General features: G+C 40.4%; 1 protein-coding gene across 1 annotated transcript; it reads left to right on the forward strand.

The window, feature by feature from the left end:
• The first annotated feature begins 1,394 nt into the window (after nt 1-1,394).
• Nucleotides 1,395-19,594, forward strand: LOC133578395 (uncharacterized). The gene is made up of 2 exons (XM_061932791.2): nt 1,395-1,574; nt 17,829-19,594. The coding sequence occupies exons 1-2, from the start codon at nt 1,427-1,429 to the stop codon at nt 18,782-18,784; spliced, it is 1,104 nt and encodes a 367-aa protein (XP_061788775.1). The 5' UTR covers nt 1,395-1,426; the 3' UTR covers nt 18,785-19,594.
• Nucleotides 19,595-21,693: the final 2,099 nt, after the last annotated feature.

Raw genomic sequence — 21,693 nt, forward strand, 5'->3', positions numbered from 1 at the left:
AAAAATAAAAATAAAACTTATCTTCACCATACCTGGTTGTCCAAATTAGGCATAATAATGTGTTAATACCACGACTGTATATATCGGTATTGGTTGATATTGGTATCGGTTGATATCGGTATCGGTAATTAAGAGTTGGACACTATCGGAATATCGGATATCGGCGAAAAGCCATAATCGGACATCCCTAATTTTTACATTTTACAATACATTCTTATTTTGCAGTGTCAAAGAGCAATATATAGCATGTAATAAAAGTGTAATGTAACATATTAGAAGTCACCTAGAAAGCGGTGATCTGCTAAGATTCCCTCATTAGTACCAAATAGTGTGCCACTAAATATCTGTGTTGTATCAAAATATTTACTGTAACATTGCTTATTTTACTGTTAGTGTTGCTTCTAATGTAAATACAAACCACATCTTACACTGCATACTTGCCAAACTTGAGACCTCCGATTTCGGGAAGTGGGGGGCGTGGTCGGGGGTGGGACGGGGCGTGGTTAAGAGGGGAGGAGTATATTGACAGCTAGAATATATATATATATATATATATATATATATATATATATATATATATATGTGTGTGTGTGTGTGTGTGTGTGTGTGTGTATATATATATATATATATATATATATATATAACTGTGTTTAGATCATTGATACTTCAAACTTGCATAAATAAATATTAAGGAATATAACATAACTTGGTTTCTGAGAGCTTCAAAATGTAGTGAATAAAATGCTAAAGTTGTTGATAAACAAGCAATTATTTGAATAATTAAATATGGTCATTTTAAATGAATTATTATGATCATTTAAAATTAATTATTTCAAATATGTTTATTTTAATGTATAATTCTATGGCTGGATGTAATAAGGAGTCAGAAAAAATACAAATAAAAATACAATTCATTTGGATGTTTTTAGCAAAATATAGTAAAAATGTATTTAGTTTTTTTTTTTTAAATAAATAAATATATTTATTTTTAGGTAAGATAAACATAATAATACAATTTGTCTCTAGTCTGGATGATTTAGTTCTTGTCACCCTGTTGTCCTCCCGTCATGAAAAAAGGCTGTCCTCACTCAAGGTCCTCTGAAAATCGGGAGATTTTCGGGAGAATATTTGTCCCGGGAGGTTTTCGGGAGAGGCGCTGAATTTCGAGGAGTCTCCCGGAAAATTCGGGAGGGTTGGCAAGTATGTCTTACACTTGTGTTGCTGACATTCTTGGAAATAAATAGTCTTTGTGGCTCTTCTTTCTGTGTCAGTGTTCAATACCACCGCAAGATGGCAGCGGAGTGACTTGATGGCTGCTGTAAAACCAGCGAAGAAGAAAAAGGCAGGAAGTTGTTATCAAAATACAAAAAGGAGGATAATCAACGCTTTTAGTGTTTTAAGGACGTTAAAATAACATTTAAAAAAAATGTTGAAAGATTTTATAAAGGAGAGACTAATGGCGGCAGCTGATGAAATATGTTCGCTGTTTGAACGAACCATAGCGTCTTACGAGGAGGAACTTTCTCGAACGAGAGAAGAGAAGGAGCGACATCAAACTGTGCGACATATTGAAGGTTTGTTGACGTTTTCTCCAGCCTTCTATTTGATTGTTCAACACATTTGGTCGACTAAACGCGAGTTGCCTTTCATTTTCTTTTCTTTTTTCAGCGAAAATCGATCAAGACTAACTGGCTCAGTTGGTTGGTTGATACTGCACGTTTTGCTGTTGATCCGATACCAAGTACAAAACCCAAAAGCAGTGAAGTTGTCACGTTGTGTAAATGGTAAATAAAAAGAGAATACAATGATTTGCAAATCCTTTTCAACTTATATTCAATTGAATAGACTGCAAAGACAATATATTTAATGTTCCAACTGAGAAACTTTTTTTTTTGTTTGCAAATAATCATTAACTTAGAATTTAATGGCAGCAACACATTGCAAAAAAGTTGTCACAGGGGCATGTTCACCACTGTGTTACATGGCCTTTCCTTTTAACAACACTCAGTAAACGTTTGGGAACTGAGGAGGCACATTTTTTAAGCTTCTCAGGTGGAATTCTTTCCCATTCTTGCTTGATGTACAGCTTAAGTTGTTCAACAGTCCGGGGGTCTCCGTTGTGGTATTTTAGGCTTCATAATGTGCCACACATTTTCAATGGGAGACAGGTCTGGACTACAGGCAGGCCAGTCTAGTACCCGCACCCTTTTACTATGAAGCCACGCCGTTGTAACACATGGCTTGGCATTGTCTTGCTGAAATAAGCAGGGGCGTCCATCATAACGTTGCTTGGATGGCAACATATGTTGCTCCAAAACCTGTATGTACCTTTCAGCATTAATGGTGTCTTCACAGATGTGTAAGTTACCCGTGTCTTGGGCACTCATACACCCCCATACCATCACACATGCTGGCTTTTCAACTTTGTGCCGGATGGTTCTTTTCCTCTTTGTTCCGGAGGACACGACGTCCACACTTTCCGAAAACAATTTGAAACATGGACTTGTCAGACCACAGAACACAATTACACAGTCCATCTTAGATGAGCTCGGGCCCAGCAAAGCCGGCTGCGTTTCTGGGTGTTGTTGATAAATGACTTTCGCTTTGCATAGGAGAGTTTTAACTTAGCGATGTAGATGTAGCGATGAACTGTAGTTACTGACAGTGGTTTTATGAAGTGTTCCCGAGCCCATGTGGTGACATCCTTTACCCACTGATGTCGGTTTTTGATGCAGGGATCCAAAGTCACGGGCAATCAATATTACGTTCAGTGATTTCAATCATGGCACCCACCTGTTCCCAATTAGCCTGTTCACCAGTGGGATGTTCCAAATAAGTGTTTGATGAGCATTTCTCAACTTTCTCAGTCTTTTTTGCCACTTGTGCCAGCTTTTTTTAAACATGTTGCAGGCATCAAATTGCAAATGAGCTAATATTTGCAAAAAATAACAACGTTTACCAGTTCGAACGTTAAGTATCTTGTCTTTGCAGTCTATTCAATTGAGTATTGTCATGACTTGGTCCTGGGGTTTAGTTTTTCTCGAAGGCAACGGAAAGTTGGCTCGGGCGAGACGGGAATGAAGGTACATTTTTATTTAAACACTATAAATACAAAACAAGGAAGTAAACAAAAGGCACGCACAATGGCGGAGAACAAACTATGAAACCAAACACTTGCACAAAGGCAAAAACTATGAACAACAAAAAAAACACTAACTGTGGCAATAATAAACAAAACTTACTTGGCATGGACAAAAAGGAGCAGCGTGAACGATGGACATGAAAAAAGAGTCAGAAATGTGCAGAAGCATAAATGTGGGGATGTCACCAGAAAGACAAACTGAAAAACAATGAACTTAAATACTACAGACATGATTAACGAAAACAGGTGCGTGACTCAAAACGTGAAACAGGTGCGTGACGTGACAGGTGAAAACTAATGGGTTGCTATGGTGACAAACAAGAGTGCACAATGAGTCCAAACGTGGAACAGGTGAAACTAATGGGTAATCATGGAAACAAGACAAGGGAGTGAAAAGCCAGAAACTAAAAAGTCCAATAACTAAACAAAACATGACTAAGACAAAACATGATTACACAGACATGACAAGTATAGGTTGAAAAGGATTTGCAAATCATTGTATTCTGTTTTTATTTACCATTTACACAACGTGCCATCTTCCCTGGTTTTGGGTTTTGTAAATACTGCAGAGGTTTTTAGAATAAAAAAGTAAATATAAAAATGTAAAATAAGTCCACATTTACTTCTTTTTTTTTTAAGATCCTTAAATGATTTTTGTTTTTCCTCACATTTGTTAATCATGATTTTAATCAGAGTAAAACACAATGCAAACATATTAGGCAAAAAACAACACCTATTCTTATAAATATTCATTTTTGAACAAGTGACCCGACACCTACAAATATGAACACAAAGCACCCTTAATAGTAAATAGTTATGGTTTTACATGCAGAAGACTCGAAGAAGGCCGCCAACTTTGTGCTATACTGCGAGTCCTTTTTTTCATTTCAATTGTTTCTCACGTTTTTTCATTAAGTACTGATAACGTTTTTTTGCAGTCTGACTCAAAACAGATTTTGTGGAATGATACGGAGAAAATGGTCGAGTTTGCTGAGCACAATGTTTGGTCGTACGAATACCGAGACAGTGTACAAAAAAACCAAAAGAAGCAGTGACGTGCAGTCAGGTGAGGCAGATGAGGCGGGGCCTCACCTGCCATCATGGAAAGAAAAAAAAAGTAAAAAGAGAAAAAAAAAAAAGGAAATTGTTATATGTATCCAGTGATTATTCTATAAAGTTATTTTCCATTTAACTTCACCAGTTTTGGATTATTTTTATTCAAAATCGCTGAATTTTCACATTTGTTGCCCAATTTCACATTTGTTGAAGAGACTTGCGGTGAGTCACCAGCCAGTTGTGCCTCACCATGGATTGCGCAATGACTCGGCTAACTGCTGGCCTGCTGTGCAGTGAGACCGTATTGCTATATGAATTATATTATACATTTCCATAGTTTAGTTAGCTGAGGTATATAATGTACAGTGTATTTTGTCAACAACTGTATGTGTGTAACGTATTTCTTGTGCTGAGCAATCATAAAACGGCTGCGAAGACGCACTGGCTGAGGCTCGCAGTAATCCCGCCTCATGGTGGTAGAGGGCGCTAGTGATCCCATCATCCCAGGGATCATTTTTGCGACTACCGTATTTTCCGCACCATAAGGCGCCCTGGGTTATAAGCCGAGGCTCGCAGTAATCCCGCCTCATGGTGGTAGAGGGCGCTAGTGATCCCATCATCCCAGGGATCATTTTTGCGACTGCCGTATTTTCCGCACCATAAGGCGCCCTGGGTTATAAGCCGCGCCTTCAATGAACGGCATATTTCAAAACTTTGTCCACCTATAAGCCGCCCCGTGTTGTAAGCCGCATCTAACTGCGCTAAAGGAATGTCAAAAAAACAGTCAGATAGGTCAGTCAAACTTTAATAATATATTAAAACCAGCGTGATGTGGGCGCGCATGGAATCGTATATCAACATGGACGAAGCTGCGTGAAAAAAGCCACCCGGCCTCTTCGCGTAAACTTAAACTTACCTTAACCACTCGCTCATCTTTTCTTCATCCATCCCTTCGAGTTAGCTTTTATGATGACGCTGGCTGGAAAGGTCTCTTTTGGCAAGGTCTTCCTTTTGAATATCACCATGGGTGGAAGTTTCTGGCCATTAGCATGGCAAGCTAGAACCACAGTGAAGGATGACTTCTCATTCCCTGTGGTGCGAATATTCACCGTACGTGCTCCCGTTGTATCCACAGTGCGGTTCACAGGAATATCAGTTGCTGTGAAATAGTAATCCGTGTGCGGATGGAGAGATTGCGTCTTTTCATGAACCGGATCCCTGTCGTTTAGTAGGAGCCATTTTGTGGTCTTTACAGATGTAAACACACAAAGGAAATGAAGTACGGTAATATCCGCTTTTTTTCTTCTTCTACGCGGGCGGGTGGTTGCTTACAGTAGAAGAAGAAGCGCTTCCTGTTCTATGGGGGCGGGTGCTTACCTTGGCGGTTGCTTGCGTAGAAGAAGAAGCGCTTCCTGTTCTACCGGGAAAAAAGATGGCGGCTGTTTACCGTAGTTACGAGACCGAAACTTTATGAAAATGAATCTTAATATTTATCCATATATAAAGCGCACCGGGTTATAAGGCGCACTGTCAGCTTTTGAGAAAATTTGTGGCTTTTAGGTGCGCCTTATAGTGCGGAAAATACGGTACTCTGCTGCAGAATAAGTGACAACAAGCAGCGATCGTTTATTTTTCCTCTCGCCTGGACTTTTGACATGGAGGATTACATATCTAAAATAAAACAGTTTTTGTTATGCCCGTTTGATTGTGGACTATTACTGACACCTTGTGGCGATGGGAAAATGCTGCGCGTCATCAGTTTGGGCACTTCCGGTTTACGATGTTAGTTCAGTTCATGAGACAATTGAGAAGTAGACAAGTTGTGTTACCTCTTACAAGCCTTGGAAAAGATAAGTCTGGAAGTAAACTGTTTAACTTGTTTATGTGGCTCAATATGAAGGTGGAAAGTGGCTAAATTTGATAGTAAGATGTGTATTGAAAAACCATTTTTGTGCACTAATTTAATGGATGTTTGAGGACTTAAAATGGCTGCCGGTCGTGTATTTCCACCATAGAAATAGTTTCAACACTCAGCAGTGTTGTTTGTTTGATGGTGTTGCTGTGTATTTGTGTGGAGCTGATGTTTACATATTGTGTATTGCATTTCAGTGTGTTGATTGAATCATATAGCTTATACATTGTCATTGTGTGTATTTCAGTTTTACCAAAAAATAAAAAATAAAAGTCCAGTGCAAGACAAAGCAAGATCAACAACAATAAAGAGCCTAAATGGAATCATCTGCTTTGGAACTTTATTAGAACGTCCTGGATTGGTTGTTAGCTGTCTGCCAAGCTGTATAACCTCAACACATATAGTGAGGGCAGAACAGTTTTCTAAACTGGACTTTCAATGGAAGCAGGAGGTAATAATTAAAGGAAGATCTCCATCGAGACGGAGAGACTTTTAAAACTGAAGAAAGATAAGGAAGACTTCTATAAACAAGTTATCGATGCTTTTGTTTAGAAGGAGCGGCGCATGGACTTCATTTATAAGTAAAGGTAAGACCATAATAACGTTTTTTTTATTAAATGTGCTTTTTTAAGTTAAAGTTCCAATGATTCTCACACACACATTAGGTGTGGTGAAATGTGTCCTCTGCATTTGACCCATCCCCTTGATCACCCCCTGGGAGGTGAGGGGAGCAGTGGGCAGCAGCGGCGCCGCGCCCGGGAATCATTTTTGGTGATTTAACCCCCAATTCCAAGCCTTGATGCTGAGTGCCAAGCAGGGAAGAATGCTGGTATGAGCTTTTAAACATAACCCATTAACTGCTGCCAATCAAATGGTGAATAAGATACTCTTTAGGGTTCATATGTTTGTAAATCTGACTGTGATGAAGTCAGTGCCTCACCAGCCATCAACCTCACCGCACGTCACTGAAAAGAAGGGTGTACAAAAACCAAGGTGCGACTGTATATGAGTTAGGGGTGTCAAGATCGGATATCGATATTGATATCGGCAATGGATTTTGTATAAGCTTGCATCTAAAATCTCTGATACAGGCACCCCGATACAAGCAATCCTGCATGGACAGACAGTTAACACCTAAATGTCTTACCATGATTAGATTTTGTAAATAACTTGACTAGAATACAACAAAAGACCAACAGCTAAGCACACAAGCTGGGCATACATACAAACCCCGTTTCCATATGAGTTGGGAAATTGTGTTAGATGTAAATATAAACGGAATACAATGATTTGCAAATCATTTTCAACCCATGTTCAGTTGAATATGCTACAAAGACAACACATTTGATGTTCAAACTGATAAACCTATTTTTTTGTTGCAAATAATCATTAACTTTAGAATTTGATGCCAGCAACACGTGACAAAGAAGTTGGGAAAGGTGGCAATAAATACTGATAAAGTTGAGGAATGCTCATCAAACACTGGAACATCCCACAGGTATGCAGGCTAATTGGGAACAGGTGGGTGCCATGATTGGGTATAAAAACAGCTTCCCAAAAAATGCTCAGTCTTTCACAAGAAAGGATGGGGCGAGGTACACCCCTTTGTCCACAACTGCGTGAGCAAATAGTCAAACAGTTTAAGAACAACGTTTCTCAAAGTGCAATTGCAAGAAATTTAGGGATTTCAAAATCTAGGGTCCATAATATCATCAAAAGGTTCAGAGAATCTGGAGAAATCACTGCACGTAAGCGGCATGGCCTGAAACCAACATTGAATGACCGTGACCTCTAAAGGATATCACCACATGGGCTCAGGAACACTTCAGAAAACCACTGTCAGTAACTACAGTTGGTCGCTACATCTGTAAGTGCAAGTTAAAGCTCTACTATGCAAAGCGAAAGCCATTTATCAACAACATCCAGAAACGCCGCCGGCTTTTGTGGGCCCGAGATCATCTAAGATGGACTCATGCAAAGTGGAAAAGTGTTCTGTGGTCTGACGAGTCCACATTTCAAATTGTTTTTGGAAATATTCGACATCGTGTCATCCGGACTAAAGGGGAAGCGAACCATCCAGACTGTTATCGACGCAAAGTTCAAAAGCCAGCATGTGTGATGGTATGGGGGTGCATTAGTGCCCAAGGCATGGGTAACTTACACATCTGTGAAGGCACCATTAATCCTGAAAGGTACATACAGGTTTTGGAACAACATATGCTGCCATCTAAGCGCCGTCTTTTTCATGGACGCCCCTGCTTATTTCAGCAAGACAATGCCAAGCCACATTCAGCACGTGTTACAAAAGCGTGGCTTCGTAAAAAAAAGAGTGCGGGTACTTTCCTGGCCCGCCTGCAGTCCAGACCTGTCTCCCATCGAAAATGTGTGGCGCATTATGAAGCGTAAAATACAACAGCGGAGACCCCGGACTGTTGAACGACTGAAGCTCTACATAAAACAAGAATGGGAAAGAATTCCACTTTCAAAGCTTCCAACAATTAGTTTCCTCAGTTCCCAATCGTTTATTGAGTGTTGTTAAAAGGAAAGACCATGTAACACAGTGGTGAACATGCCCTTTCCCAACTACTTTGGCACGTGTTGCAGCCATGAAATTCTTAGTTCATTATTATTTGCACAAAAAAAAATAAGTTTATGAGTTTGAACATCAAATATGTTGTCTTTGTAGTGCATTCAATTGAATATGAGTTGAAAAGGATTTGCAAATCATTGTATTCCGTTTATATTTACATCTAACACAATTTCCCAACTCATATGGAAACAGGGTTTGTAATAAGTGTCCTTAATTAAACAATATTGTAGTCTGAAACACATTTTTTCAATATAAAAAAGTATAAAATAATTAAGAGTTGCCTATTACTGACGCATACAAAGTCTCCAAGGCAGAAGCCTACTAAAAAGTACTCGGTAACAAACGTGTCCGCATCATTCAACTTACCGTGTCATGTTCTTAACTTCATGGGTTATTGTGTCCAAAAGGGGTCGCCCAAAGAAAATAATTACCACTCCACTTCAACATAAAAACCACACGAGTCCATTCCAGATGGTTAATATTAAATACTGTAGGTTAGTGTTTTTCATACCTTCTCTGACTCATTCCACTTGATCAATGTGTTTCCAACATTCCACACTACAAAACAATTCAAGTATGTATGATTCGTGCTGCTTTCGTATCGGATCAATGGCGGTATGGGGCAATACTTAAGGCTTCAATATCGGTATCATATCAAAAGTGATAAGGTTGTATCGAGACACCCCTAATATAACAATATAAGACTTAGACTTAGACTTAGACTTCCTTTTTATTGTCATTCAAATTTGAACTGTACAGCACAGATAAGAACGAAATTTCGTTACCTAAGGATAAGTAGTGCAAGATAAAAAAGCAATAAGGTGCATATATAAATAAATAAATAAATATAAATAATATATAAATATATACCGTATTTTCCGCACCATAAGGCGCCCTGGGTTATAAGCCGCGCCTTCAATGAACGGCATATTTCAAAACTTTGTCCACCTATAAGCCGCCCCGTGTTATAAGCCGCATCTAACTGCGCTAAAGGAATGTCAAAAAAACAGTCAGATAGGTCAGTCAAACTTTAATAATATATTAAAAACCAGCGTGATGTGGGCGCGCATGGAGTCGTATATCAACATGGACAGAGCTGCGTGAAAAAAGCCACCCGGCCTCTTCGCGTAAACTTAAACTTACCTTAACCACTCGCTCATCTTTTCTTCATCCATCCCTTCGAGTTAGCTTTTATGATGACGCCGGCTGGAAAGGTCTCTTTTGGCAAGGTCTTCCTTTTGCATATCACCATGGGTGGAAGTTTCTGGCCATTAGCATGGCAAGCTAGAACCACAGTGAAGGATGACTTCTCATTCCCTGTGGTGCGAATATTCACCGTACGTGCTCCCGTTGTATCCACAGTGCGGTTCACAGGAATATCAGTTGCTGTGAAATAGTAATCCGTGTGCGGATGGAGAGATTGCGTCTTTTCATGAACCGGATCCCTGTCGCTTAGTAGGAGCCATTTTGTGGTCTTTACAGATGTAAACACACAAAGGAAATGAAACGTACGGTAATATCCGCGCGCTTTTTCTTCTTCTACGCGGGCGGGTGGTTGCTTACAGTAGAAGAAGAAGCGCTTCCTGTTCTATGGGGGCGGGTGCTTACCTTGGCGGTTGCTTGCGTAGAAGAAGAAGCGCTTCCTGTTCTACCGGGAAAAAAGATGGCGGCTGTTTACCGAAGTTGCGAGACCGAAACTTTATGAAAATGAATCTTAATATTAATCCATATATAAAGCGCACCGGGTTATAAGGCGCACTGTCAGCTTTTGAGAAAATTTGTGGTTTTTAGGTGCGCCTTATAGTGCGGAAAATACGGTATATAAAATAAATAAATATATATAAATGAATAAATAGATTACTGTACAGATAAATATATTGCACTTTTCCACATGCGTCCACGTTTATGGATGTAAAGGTGATTTAAGATATAAGATAATGTAGCAATATCTGTTTATTACATACAACTGTTTGAGCAAAGTAAAGTCAATTGTGCAAATTACAACGAGGGAAATGTTTCATGGCACTCTTAGGCCAGTGTCGCAGATACTATTTCTTACTTGAAATGTGTTTTTTTGGTCTAAATTTTGTTGGTCATTACTATTCTTTCTCTCTCCTAGGGACAACCCATATTAATGAACCTGTATGTATGTATTTATGTATGTATGTATGTATAGTACATGCCAAAAGTTTGGACACACCTTCTCATGCAATGCGTTTTTCTTTATAGTCATGACTATTTACATTGTAGATTGTCACTGAAGGCATCAAAACTATGACACCTGTAAAATGGAAACCCTTTCAGGTGACTACCTCTTGAAGCTCATCGAGAGAATGCCAAGAGTGTGCAAAACAGTAATCAGAGCAAAGGGTGGCTATTTGGAAGAAACTAGAATATAAAACATGTTTTCAGTTATTACTGTTATGATCCGCTGCCCGGATCGTAGTCTGTTTAAGTTTTTGGAGTCACTTGTGTTTTCTGTTAGTTTTGGACTCCTTTAGTTCCTGTTTATGCACCTCTGAGTTTGTTACCATGTTTTTTCTACCCCCCTCCTGACCTCCCTCCACCCACCCCTTTATAGTTTCCTGTCACCCAGCAGTAGTTGCTGGGTCAATGTTTGCGTCACGCTACTTTTACGTAAGTTTTGCTTGTCTCCTTTGCCCTGCTAGTGATCTTTAGTCTGTGCTAAGTAGTAGCCTTAGCTTCAGGTGCGATCGGCACCTTGTTCCGTCGGTTTGTTTTCTGTTTTGTACCTCTTTGAGTGTTAATTTACGATTAAATCATATTCCTACCTGCAAGTCCTGTCCCGAGTCGTCCGTTTGCATCCTGGGAGAACAAACCTCGCAGTAAGCTGCAACCCCGTCGTAACAATTTCACCTTTTTTTGTTAAGTACATAACTCCACATGTGTTCATTCATAGTTTTGATGCCTTCAGTGACAATCTACAATGTAAATAGTCATGAAAATAAAGAAAACGAATTGAATGAGAAGGTGTGTCCAAACTTTTGGCCTGTACTGTATGTAAGTATGTGTGCCAGATTTCCATACTTGCCAACCCTCCCGAATTTTCCGGGAGACTCCCGAAATTCAGCGCCTCTCCCGAAAACCTCCCGGGACAAATATTCTCCCGAAAATCTCCCGGTTTTTATCAGGAGCTGGAAGCCACGCCCCCTCCAGCTCCATGCAGACCTGAGTGAGGACAGCCTTTTTTCATGACGGGAGTACAACAGGGTGACAAGAACTAAATTATCCAGACTAGAGATAAATTGTATTACTATGTTTATCTTACCTACAAATAAATATATTTGTTAATTAAAAAAAAAAACTAAATACATTTTTACTATATTTTGCTAAAAACATCAAAATTAATTGTATTTTTATTTGTATTTTTTCTGCCTCTTTATTACATCCAGCCATAGAATTATACATTTAAATAAACATGTTTGAAATAATTAATTTTAAATGATCATAATAATTCATTTAAAATGACCATATCTGATTGGCACATTTTGGCCAATCAGAGTCATTTTGGATGTGACTTCCGGTTCCGGTTCACCGTGCGTGACTGCTCGCTGTTTCGAAAAAGCTAAGTATCGTTCTATTTGTGTGCTTTTAAATTGTTCTGCAGCTTTCTTTATTACTTTCTCAACATATTTAGTAGTACTATTTAACTTGCAAATCACCCGATCTCTGTCTCTCCACCCCTCCCGCAGCTAGCTAGCAGCTAGCTGCTAAGCTAACGAAGCTAGCGCGGAGAAAGGCGTCGCCGGGCGCCGGTCAGAAGGAGTCTACTCCTGCACACCGTGACCAGGACTTCTCGGAAGACAGCAGGAACTTCACTCAGTGACAGAAAACACCGTGAGTATGGCTTCCTGCGCGTCTTGCACCTTACTCACGGAGAGGCTGGCTCTGCTAGAGGGCCGTGTCCGCCAGTTAGAGCAGAGTAATCTCGTAACTTTAGATGTTGCGGACACATCTGCTAGCGTTAGCTGTAGCGAGCTAACTAGCCCAGCATGTAGTAGTCCTAAGCGGCCTACAAGCTACGGTGTACCGGTTGAGACGCATAATAGATTTAGCTCTTTAGCTAGTCCTACACCCCAGTCTACCGGGCACCACACCTTAGTCATAGGGGACTCCATCACCCGAAACATAAAGCTTAGCAAACCAGCCACAATTAAGTGCATCCCGGGGGCCCGAGCACCTGACATAGAGGCTAATCTTAGGGAGCTAACTCGCAACAGGCCTAGTAAACACGTACGACAGGCTAATCGCACCACTAGTTATGCGAATATAGTTGTACACGTTGGCTCCAATGACACTAGAATGAGACAGTCAGAGATTACAAAGAGAAACATAGCCAGGACTTGTGATCTCGCTAGAAAGATGTCCAGGCATCGAGTAATTGTCTCTGGCCCCCTGCCTGCGAGAGGCAATGATGAGAGATATAGCAGATTAGTCTCGCTTAACAAGTGGCTGGCTAGCTTCTGTAGACAACAGGGACTAACGTTTATTGATAATTGGCCCTCTTTCTGGGGCAAACCAGGCTTGCTGATGAGGGACGGCCTTCACCCTAACCAGGAAGGCGCCATCATCCTGTCTAAGAATATAGACTACTGTTTAAGTCACATTTGACTAACTACACTAGAGCAAGCCCGGTCACAGGCAATTACAGAGCCTGCTAGTCCGGGTGAGGAGTCAGTTAAGCTAGAACTAGCCAGCGCCAGGCTGGATAATTCCTGTACGCATAGCAATTTTCTTAGAATAACACACAACTCACATAATGTGTTTTCTGTTGTGAATGTGTCCGGGGTAGATATGCATTCTACTGAGGTGGCAAATCATGATGCGTTCAGTCGATCGCAGCATCAAGCAAACAATCTGAAAATTCCCGTCGTATCAATTCCTAGATATGGTCGAAACTATTTAAAGTGCACTACGTATAATAAACGCAACATTATTAATATTTCTACTACGGATAATTTAAACAAAAACTCGTCAAAACAGCCCAATACTTATAATATGGGCTTTTTAAACATAAGATCATTGTCTCCCAAAACGTTATTAGTTAATGAGGTCATTAGAGACAACAATCTTAACGTCATTGGTCTTAGCGAAACCTGGCTCAAACCAGACGAATTTTTTGCGCTAAATGAGGCATCTCCTCCTAACTATACGAATGCGCATATTGCCCGTCCCCTTAAAAGGGGTGGGGGGGTCGCATTAATATACAATGAAAACTTTAACCTTACCCCTAACCTAAATAATAAATACAAATCGTTTGAGGTGCTTACTATGAGGTCTGTCGCACCGCTGCCTCTCGATATGGCTGTTATCTACCGCCCCCCAGGGCCCTACTCGGACTTTATTAATGAATTCTCAGAGTTCGTTGCTGATCTAGTGACGCACGCAGACAATATAATCATAATGGGGGACTTTAATATCCATATGAATACCCCATCGGACCCTCAGTGCGTGGCGCTCCAGACTATAATTGATAGCTGTGGTCTTACACAAATAATAAATGAACCTACGCATCGCAACGGCAATACGATAGATCTAGTGCTGGTCAGGGGTGTCACCACCTCCAAAGTTATGGTACTCCCGTATACTAAAGTAATGTCCGATCATTACCTTATAAAATTCGAAGTTCTGACTCATTGTCAACAAACTAATAATAATAATAACTGCTATAGCAGCCGCAACATTAATGCCGCCACAACGATGACTCTTGCTGACCTACTGCCTTCGGTAATGGCACCATTCCCAAATTATGTCGGCTCTATTGATAACCTCACTAACAACTTTGACAATGCCCTGCGCAAAACCATTGATAGTATAGCACCGCTAAAACAAAAAAGGGCCCCTAAAAGGCGCACCCCATGGTTTACAGAGGAAACCAGAGCTCATAAATTATCATGTAGAAAGTTGGAACGCAAATGGCGCGCGACCAAGCTTGAGGTTTTCCATCAAGCATGGAGTGATAGTTTAATATCGTATAAACGCATGCTTACCTTAGCTAAAGCTAAATATTACTCAAATCTCATCCGCCTCAACAAAAACGACCCTAAATTTTTGTTTAGTACAGTAGCATCGCTAACCCAACAAGGGACTCCTCCCAATAGCTCCACCCACTCGGCAGATGACTTTATGAATTTCTTTAATAAGAAAATTGAACTCATTAAAAAGGAGATTAAAGACAACGCATCCCAGCTACAACTGGGTTCTATGAACACAGATACAACTGTATCTACGACGGATACTGCAATACAAAATAGTCTCTCTCTTTTTGATGAAATAACATTAGAGGAACTATTACAGCGTGTAAGTGGGATAAAACAAACAACATGTTTACTTGACCCACTTCCTGGGAAACTTATCAAGGAGCTTTTTGTATTATTAGGTCCATCAGTGCTAAATATTATAAACTTATCACTTTCCTCTGGCACTGTTCCCCTAGCATTCAAGAAAGCGGTTATTCATCCTCTGCTCAAAAGACCTAACCTTGATCCTGACCTCATGGTAAACTACCGACCGGTGTCCCACCTTCCCTTTATCTCGAAAATCCTCGAAAAAATTGTCGCACAGCAGCTAAATGAACACTTAGTGTCTAACAATCTCTGTGAACCTTTTCAATCCGGTTTCAGGGCAAATCACTCTACGGAGACAGCCCTCGCAAAAATGACTAATGATCTACTGCTGACGATGGATTCTGATGCGTCATCTATGTTGCTGCTTCTTGATCTTAGCGCTGCTTTCGATACCGTCGATCATAATATTTTATTAGAGCGTATCAAAACACGTATTGGTATGTCAGACTTAGCCTTGTCGTGGTTTAACTCTTATCTTACTGACAGGATGCAATGCGTCTCCCATAATAATGTGACCTCAGACTATGTTAAGGTAACGTGCGGAGTTCCTCAGGGTTCGGTTCTTGGCCCTGCACTCTTTAGTATTTACATGCTGCCGCTAGGCGACATCATACGCAAATACGGTGTTAGCTTTCATTGCTATGCTGATGACACCCAACTCTACATGCCCCTAAGGCTGACCAACACGCCGGATTGTAGTCAGCTGGAGGCGTGTCTTAATGAAATTAAACAATGGATGTCCGCTAACTTCTTGCAACTCAACGCCAAGAAAACGGAAATGCTGATTATCGGTCCTGCTAAACACCGACATTTATTTAATAATACCACCTTAACATTTGACAACCAAACAATTACACAAGGCGAATCAGTAAAGAATCTGGGTATTATCTTCGACCCAACTCTCTCGTTTGAATCACACATTAAGAGTGTTACTAAAACGGCCTTCTTTCATCTCCGTAATATCGCTAAAATTCGTTCTATTTTATCCACTAGCGACGCTGAGATCATTATTCATGCGTTCGTTACGTCTCGTCTCGACTACTGTAACGTATTATTTTCGGGTCTCCCTATGTCTAGCATTAAAAAATTACAGTTGGTACAAAATGCGGCTGCTAGACTTTTGACAAGAACAAGAAAGTTTGATCATATTACGCCTATACTGGCTCACCTGCACTGGCTTCCTGTGCACTTAAGAAGTGACTTTAAGGTTTTACTACTTACGTATAAAATACTACACGGTCTAGCTCCGTCCTATCTTGTCGATTGTATTGTACCATATGTCCCGGCAAGAAATCTGCGTTCAAAGAACTCCGGCTTATTAGTGATTCCCAGAGCCCAAAAAAAGTCTGCGGGCTATAGAGCGTTTTCTATTCGGGCTCCAGTACTATGGAATGCCCTCCCGGTAACAATTAGAGATGCTACCTCAGTAGAAGCATTTAAGTCCCATCTTAAAACTCATTTGTATACTCTAGCCTTTAAATAGCCCCCCTGTTGGACCAGTTGATCTGCCGTTTCTTTTCTTTTCTCCTCTGCTCCCCTTTTCCTTGAGGGGGGGGGGCACAGGTCCGGTGGCCATGGATGAAGTGCTGGCTGTCCAGAGTCGGGACCCGGGGTGGACCGCTCGCCTGTGCATCGGCTGGGAACATCTCTACGCTGCTGACCCGTCTCCGCTCGGGATGGTGTCCTGCTGGCCCCACTATGGACTGGACTCTTACTGTTATGTTGGATCCACTATGGACTGGACTCTCACAATATTATGTCAGACCCACTCGACATCCATTGCTTTCGGTCTCCCCTAGAGGGGGGGGGTTACCCACATATGCGGTCCTCTCCAAGGTTTCTCATAGTCATTCACATCGACGTCCCACTGGGGTGAGTTTTTCCTTGCCCGTATGTGGGCTTTGTACCGAGGATGTCGTTGTGGCTTGTGCAGCCCTTTGAGACACTTGTGATTTAGGGCTATATAAATAAAGATTGATTGATTGATTGATATCTAATTATTAAAATAATTGCTTGTTTATCAACAACTTTAGCATTTTATTCATTACATTTTGAAGCTCTCAGAAGCCAAGTTATGTTATATTAAGATTTATTTATGCAAGTTTGAAGTATCAATTATCTAAACACAGTTTTGTTTGCATATTTTCAGGATATATATATATATATATATATATATATATATATATATATATATATATATATATGTGTGTGTGTGTGTATGGAATGCTTGACTTGGTGAATTCTAGCTGTCAATATACTCCTCCCCTCTTAATAACCACGCCCCCAACCACGCCCCCACCCCCCACCTCCCGAAATCGGAGGTCTCAAGGTTGGCAAGTATGCAGATTTTAGCCCCAGGCTGATTTCCGTGTGGTGTTTCCCAGGCAGGTTGGTGTACACCTACATTGAAATAACAATAACATTTACAATAGAAAAATGTGCACACACATATAATACAAGTTATAGTTCGGAACATCACATGATAATTCAACATATCCCAAACGGAGTAGGAAGAAGCAGAACTGATTTGATCACGAGCCTGTTTAATATCGATTTTTGATTATTCATTCACACTGCGTGGTTAAAAAACGTTAAAAAAAAGGAATACAAATAAGATCGAAATTGAATGAAAGTAATATGATGTTCAGTAAATGGAAAATGAACAAAGTTAGAACCGTGTCTGTGATACTGGTACCGATATTTTTGACATTGCTTTGTTAATTGTGATTGTGACATGTCTGTGTTGTTTGTGTGCCGCAGACGTCCAGCAGGTGATTGGCCATCAAAAAGAATGTCCCCTTCAAACGCAGGGGGATCCACAGTCCCCCCACATTAAGTACGAAGAGGAAGCAATCTCGACCACTCAGGAGGTTGAGTGTCTTCTCGGACTGGAGGAAGCTGATATCACCCAGTTGCCATTGACTGGTGTCTCTGTGAAGACAGAAGACCATAAGGAAAAACCACAAGCGGACAACCTCTTAGCTCCACTAACAGATAGTGAGGCAATGTCTCCTGAAGATGAAGACAGGGACGACACCCAAGAACCTGCGAGCAGTGATACAGACTGTGAAGGTGATATGAGGATTCGCATTGACAACAAACACTCTGATTGCTCTAAAAAGAAGGCAGTTAAGAAATGTTTGACCTGCTCAATTTGTGCTAAAAGATTTTCTTATGAGAGTCATTTGAATGCGCACATGCAGTCACATAATGCAAAACCCTTTAGTTGTTCAGTTTGTCATGAAAGGTTCACTCAAAAGGTAAACATGCGGTCACACATGAGAACGCACACAGGAGAGAAACCTTTTATTTGTTCAGTCTGTGGCGAATGCTTTTCTTCTAAGAGCAATATGAAGCGACACGTGCGGACGCACACTGGAGAAAAACCCTTTCGGTGTTCAGTTTGTCACATAAGAGTCTCTCGGAAAACAAGTATGGTGTTACACTTGAGAACGCACACTGGGGAAAAACCTTTTAGCTGTTCAGTTTGCGGCGAAAGCTTTTCTACTAAGGGCAATTTAAATACACACAAGCGGACTCACACTGGAGAAAAACCTTTTTGCTGTCCGGTTTGCGGCAAGAGATTTTCCCAAAAGGTAAATATGGGTGTACACATGAGAATACACACAGGAGAAAAACCTTTCACTTGCTCAATATGCGGCATACCCTATTCTTACAAACGCAGTTTGCATTCACATATGCGGGGACACATTTGAGAATAGTGTTCGGGGGCTCAATCGGGGTAAAAGTGTCCCTCCAAAGTCACCCAACAGTACACACTCAGGGCAAAAATATCTTAGTCGCTCTGTTTGTTTTAAATGGCACGGAACCCAGTGATGTTTTGATTAAAAATCAGCAGTTGTGTGCTGTAATAAAGCTATAAAGGCAACCCCTTAAAAATGGTTGTCGTTGTTTATATACTACTGGACATATGCTCTCAAAATGTAAATCATTTGTAAAGGATGAGAAAGTAAAAATACAAATATTTTAATAATCTCTGATTTTGGGTTGACCTATGTCACATGTCAACGATGGATGGTTACCTGAAAGGTGGCACAGGTTGTTGTACAGTCAGTGATCAGGTCAGTGCAAAGTGAGGGGACTCCGACTGGTGTGCTCACTGACAAAATTCTCCCCAAAATACACCAGACTGGTTTTTTTTTAGCAAATAAATGACGTGCATTTAAGTAAAACTAGAGATGTTTAATGTTTAAAGCATTTATCGGCCGATAATATCGGACTGCCGATATTATCGGCCGATAAATGCTTTAAAATGTAATATCAGAAATTATCGGTATCAAAATTATCGGTATCAGTTTCAAAAAGTAAAATGTATGACTTTTTAAAACACCACTGTGTACACGGACGTAGGGAGAAGTACAGAGCGCCAATAAACCTTAAAGGCACTGCCTTTGCCTGCCGGTCCAATCACATAATATCTACGGCTTTTCACACACACAAGTGAATGCAATTCCTACTTGGTCAACAGCCATACAGGTCGCACTGAGGGTGGCCGTATAAACAACTTTAACACTGTTACAAATATGCGTCACACTGTGAACCCACACCAAACAAGAATGACAAACACATTTCGGGAGAACATCCGCACCGTAACACAACATGAACACAACAGAACAAATACCCAGAAGCCCTTGCAGCACTAACTCTCATAATAATGTGTTGATTCCACGACTGTATATATCGGTATCGGTTGATATCGGAATCGGTAATTAAGAGTTGGACAATATCGGAATATCTGATATCGGCAAAAAAGCCATTATCGGACATCTCTAAGTAAAACATTTATAAATGGTTAATTTATGACATTCTGACATTTTTAAATTGCATTTGTGGGGGGTTGACTTAGATTATGCAAGCAATAATCGTCAAAAGTGTGATTCATTTAATTAAAAATGTAATCATTTGAAAGCACTAGTGTTGTTGTATTTTGTGTATTTTACTCTGATATAAGTTATCCTTTATACATACTTGCCAACCTTGAGACCTCCGATTTCGGGAGGTGGGGGACGGGGGGCGTGGTTGGGGGCGGGGCGTGGTTAAGAGGGGAGGAGTATATTTACAGCTAGGATTCACCAAGTCAAGTATTTTATTTATATATATATATATATATATATATATATATATATATATATATATATATATATATGTATGTGTGGGGAAAAAAATCACAAGACTATTTCATCTCTACAGGCCTGTTTCATGAGGGGGGGTTCCCTCAATCATCAGGAGATTTTAATGGGAGCATTCACATACCATGGTTTATATAGGGCACAGAGTGGGTGGGTACAGGCTGGCGTAGGGGCGTGGTGATTGGCTCATGTGTTACCTAGGAGGTGTTTCCGTCTGTGGCGGCATGCTGTTACAATTTCGCTGCGCTTGTTGAGGGATGACAGGTCTGGACGGTAAATAATAAATAATCATCCCTCAACAAGCGCAGCGAAATTGTAACAGCATGCCGCCACAGACGGAAACACCTCCTAGGTAACACATGAGCCAATCACCACGCCCCTACGCCAGCCTGTACCCACCCACTCTGTGCCCTATATAAACCATGGTATGTGAATGCTCCCATTAAAATCTCCTGATGATTGAGGGAACCCCCCCTCATGAAACAGGCCTGTAGAGATGAAATAGTCTTGTGATTTTTTTTCCCACACATACATATATTGCGCTCTACTACGGTATCGAGCACTATTTTTTGGATAACCTTATTAAGACATATATATATATATATATATATATATATATATATATATATATATATATATATATATATATATATATATATATATATATATATATATAAATTAAAGAAATACTTGAATTTCAGTGTTCATTTATTTACACAAATACACACACATAACACTCATCTACTCATTGTTGAGTTAAGGGTTGAATTGTCCATCCTTGTTCTATTTGTCACTATTTTTCTAACCATGCTTAACACCCTCTCTGATGATGCATTGCTTTGTGGCACGCAAAAAGTGCTTTCATCAAATGCACTAGATGGCAGTATTGTCCTGTTTAAGAGTGTCACAACATTGCTGTTTACGGCAGTCGAACTGCTTTATGGTAGACGAAATGCTGTTGTGTGTTGTTACCGCGCTGGGAGGACGTTAATGAAACTGCCTAACAATAAACCCACATAAGAAACCAAGAACTCGCCCTCAATCATTCTACAGTTATAACGTGATTGGGCAGGTATGCTTGTTTATATTGTGTGCCTGAATTCCGGGAGATTTTCGGGAGAAAATTTGTCCCGGGGAGGTTTTCGGTAGAGGCGCTGAATTTCGGGAGTCTCCCGGAAAATCCGGGAGGGTTGGCAAGTATGCTTTTATATCAAATCAAATCAACTTTATTTATAAAGCACATTTAAAATCCACCACAGGGGTAGCCAAAGTGCTGTACAATGGGCAGGCCAAAAGACAACAAGAGAACCAGCAAACACAACACAAACAGAGCACGATAAAATATAAATAAAACATAAAATATAAACGTTTTGTTTTTACTCTTTGTACTCCAGGCGTGCTGTCATACGTCACTTAGTTAAAATCATTGTTATCGTGACCTTTTGGCAGCTTCCTTTTTTCTTCCTCGCCTCTCA

The sequence above is a fragment of the Nerophis lumbriciformis genome, linkage group LG03 (genome assembly GCF_033978685.3).
Source record: "Nerophis lumbriciformis linkage group LG03, RoL_Nlum_v2.1, whole genome shotgun sequence".
NCBI lineage: Eukaryota > Metazoa > Chordata > Actinopteri > Syngnathiformes > Syngnathidae > Nerophis > Nerophis lumbriciformis.

What these genes read in the sequence shown, in the direction of transcription:
- LOC133578395 (XM_061932791.2), top strand. Translation starts at nt 1,427, where the DNA reads ATGTTGAAAGATTTTATAAAGGAGAGACTAATGGCGGCAGCTGATGAA. An exon ending in AACTGTGCGACATATTGAAG is followed by an intron (nt 1,575 to 17,828) that starts GTTTGTTGACGT and finishes TGTGTGCCGCAG; the next exon opens with ACGTCCAGCAGGTGATTGGC.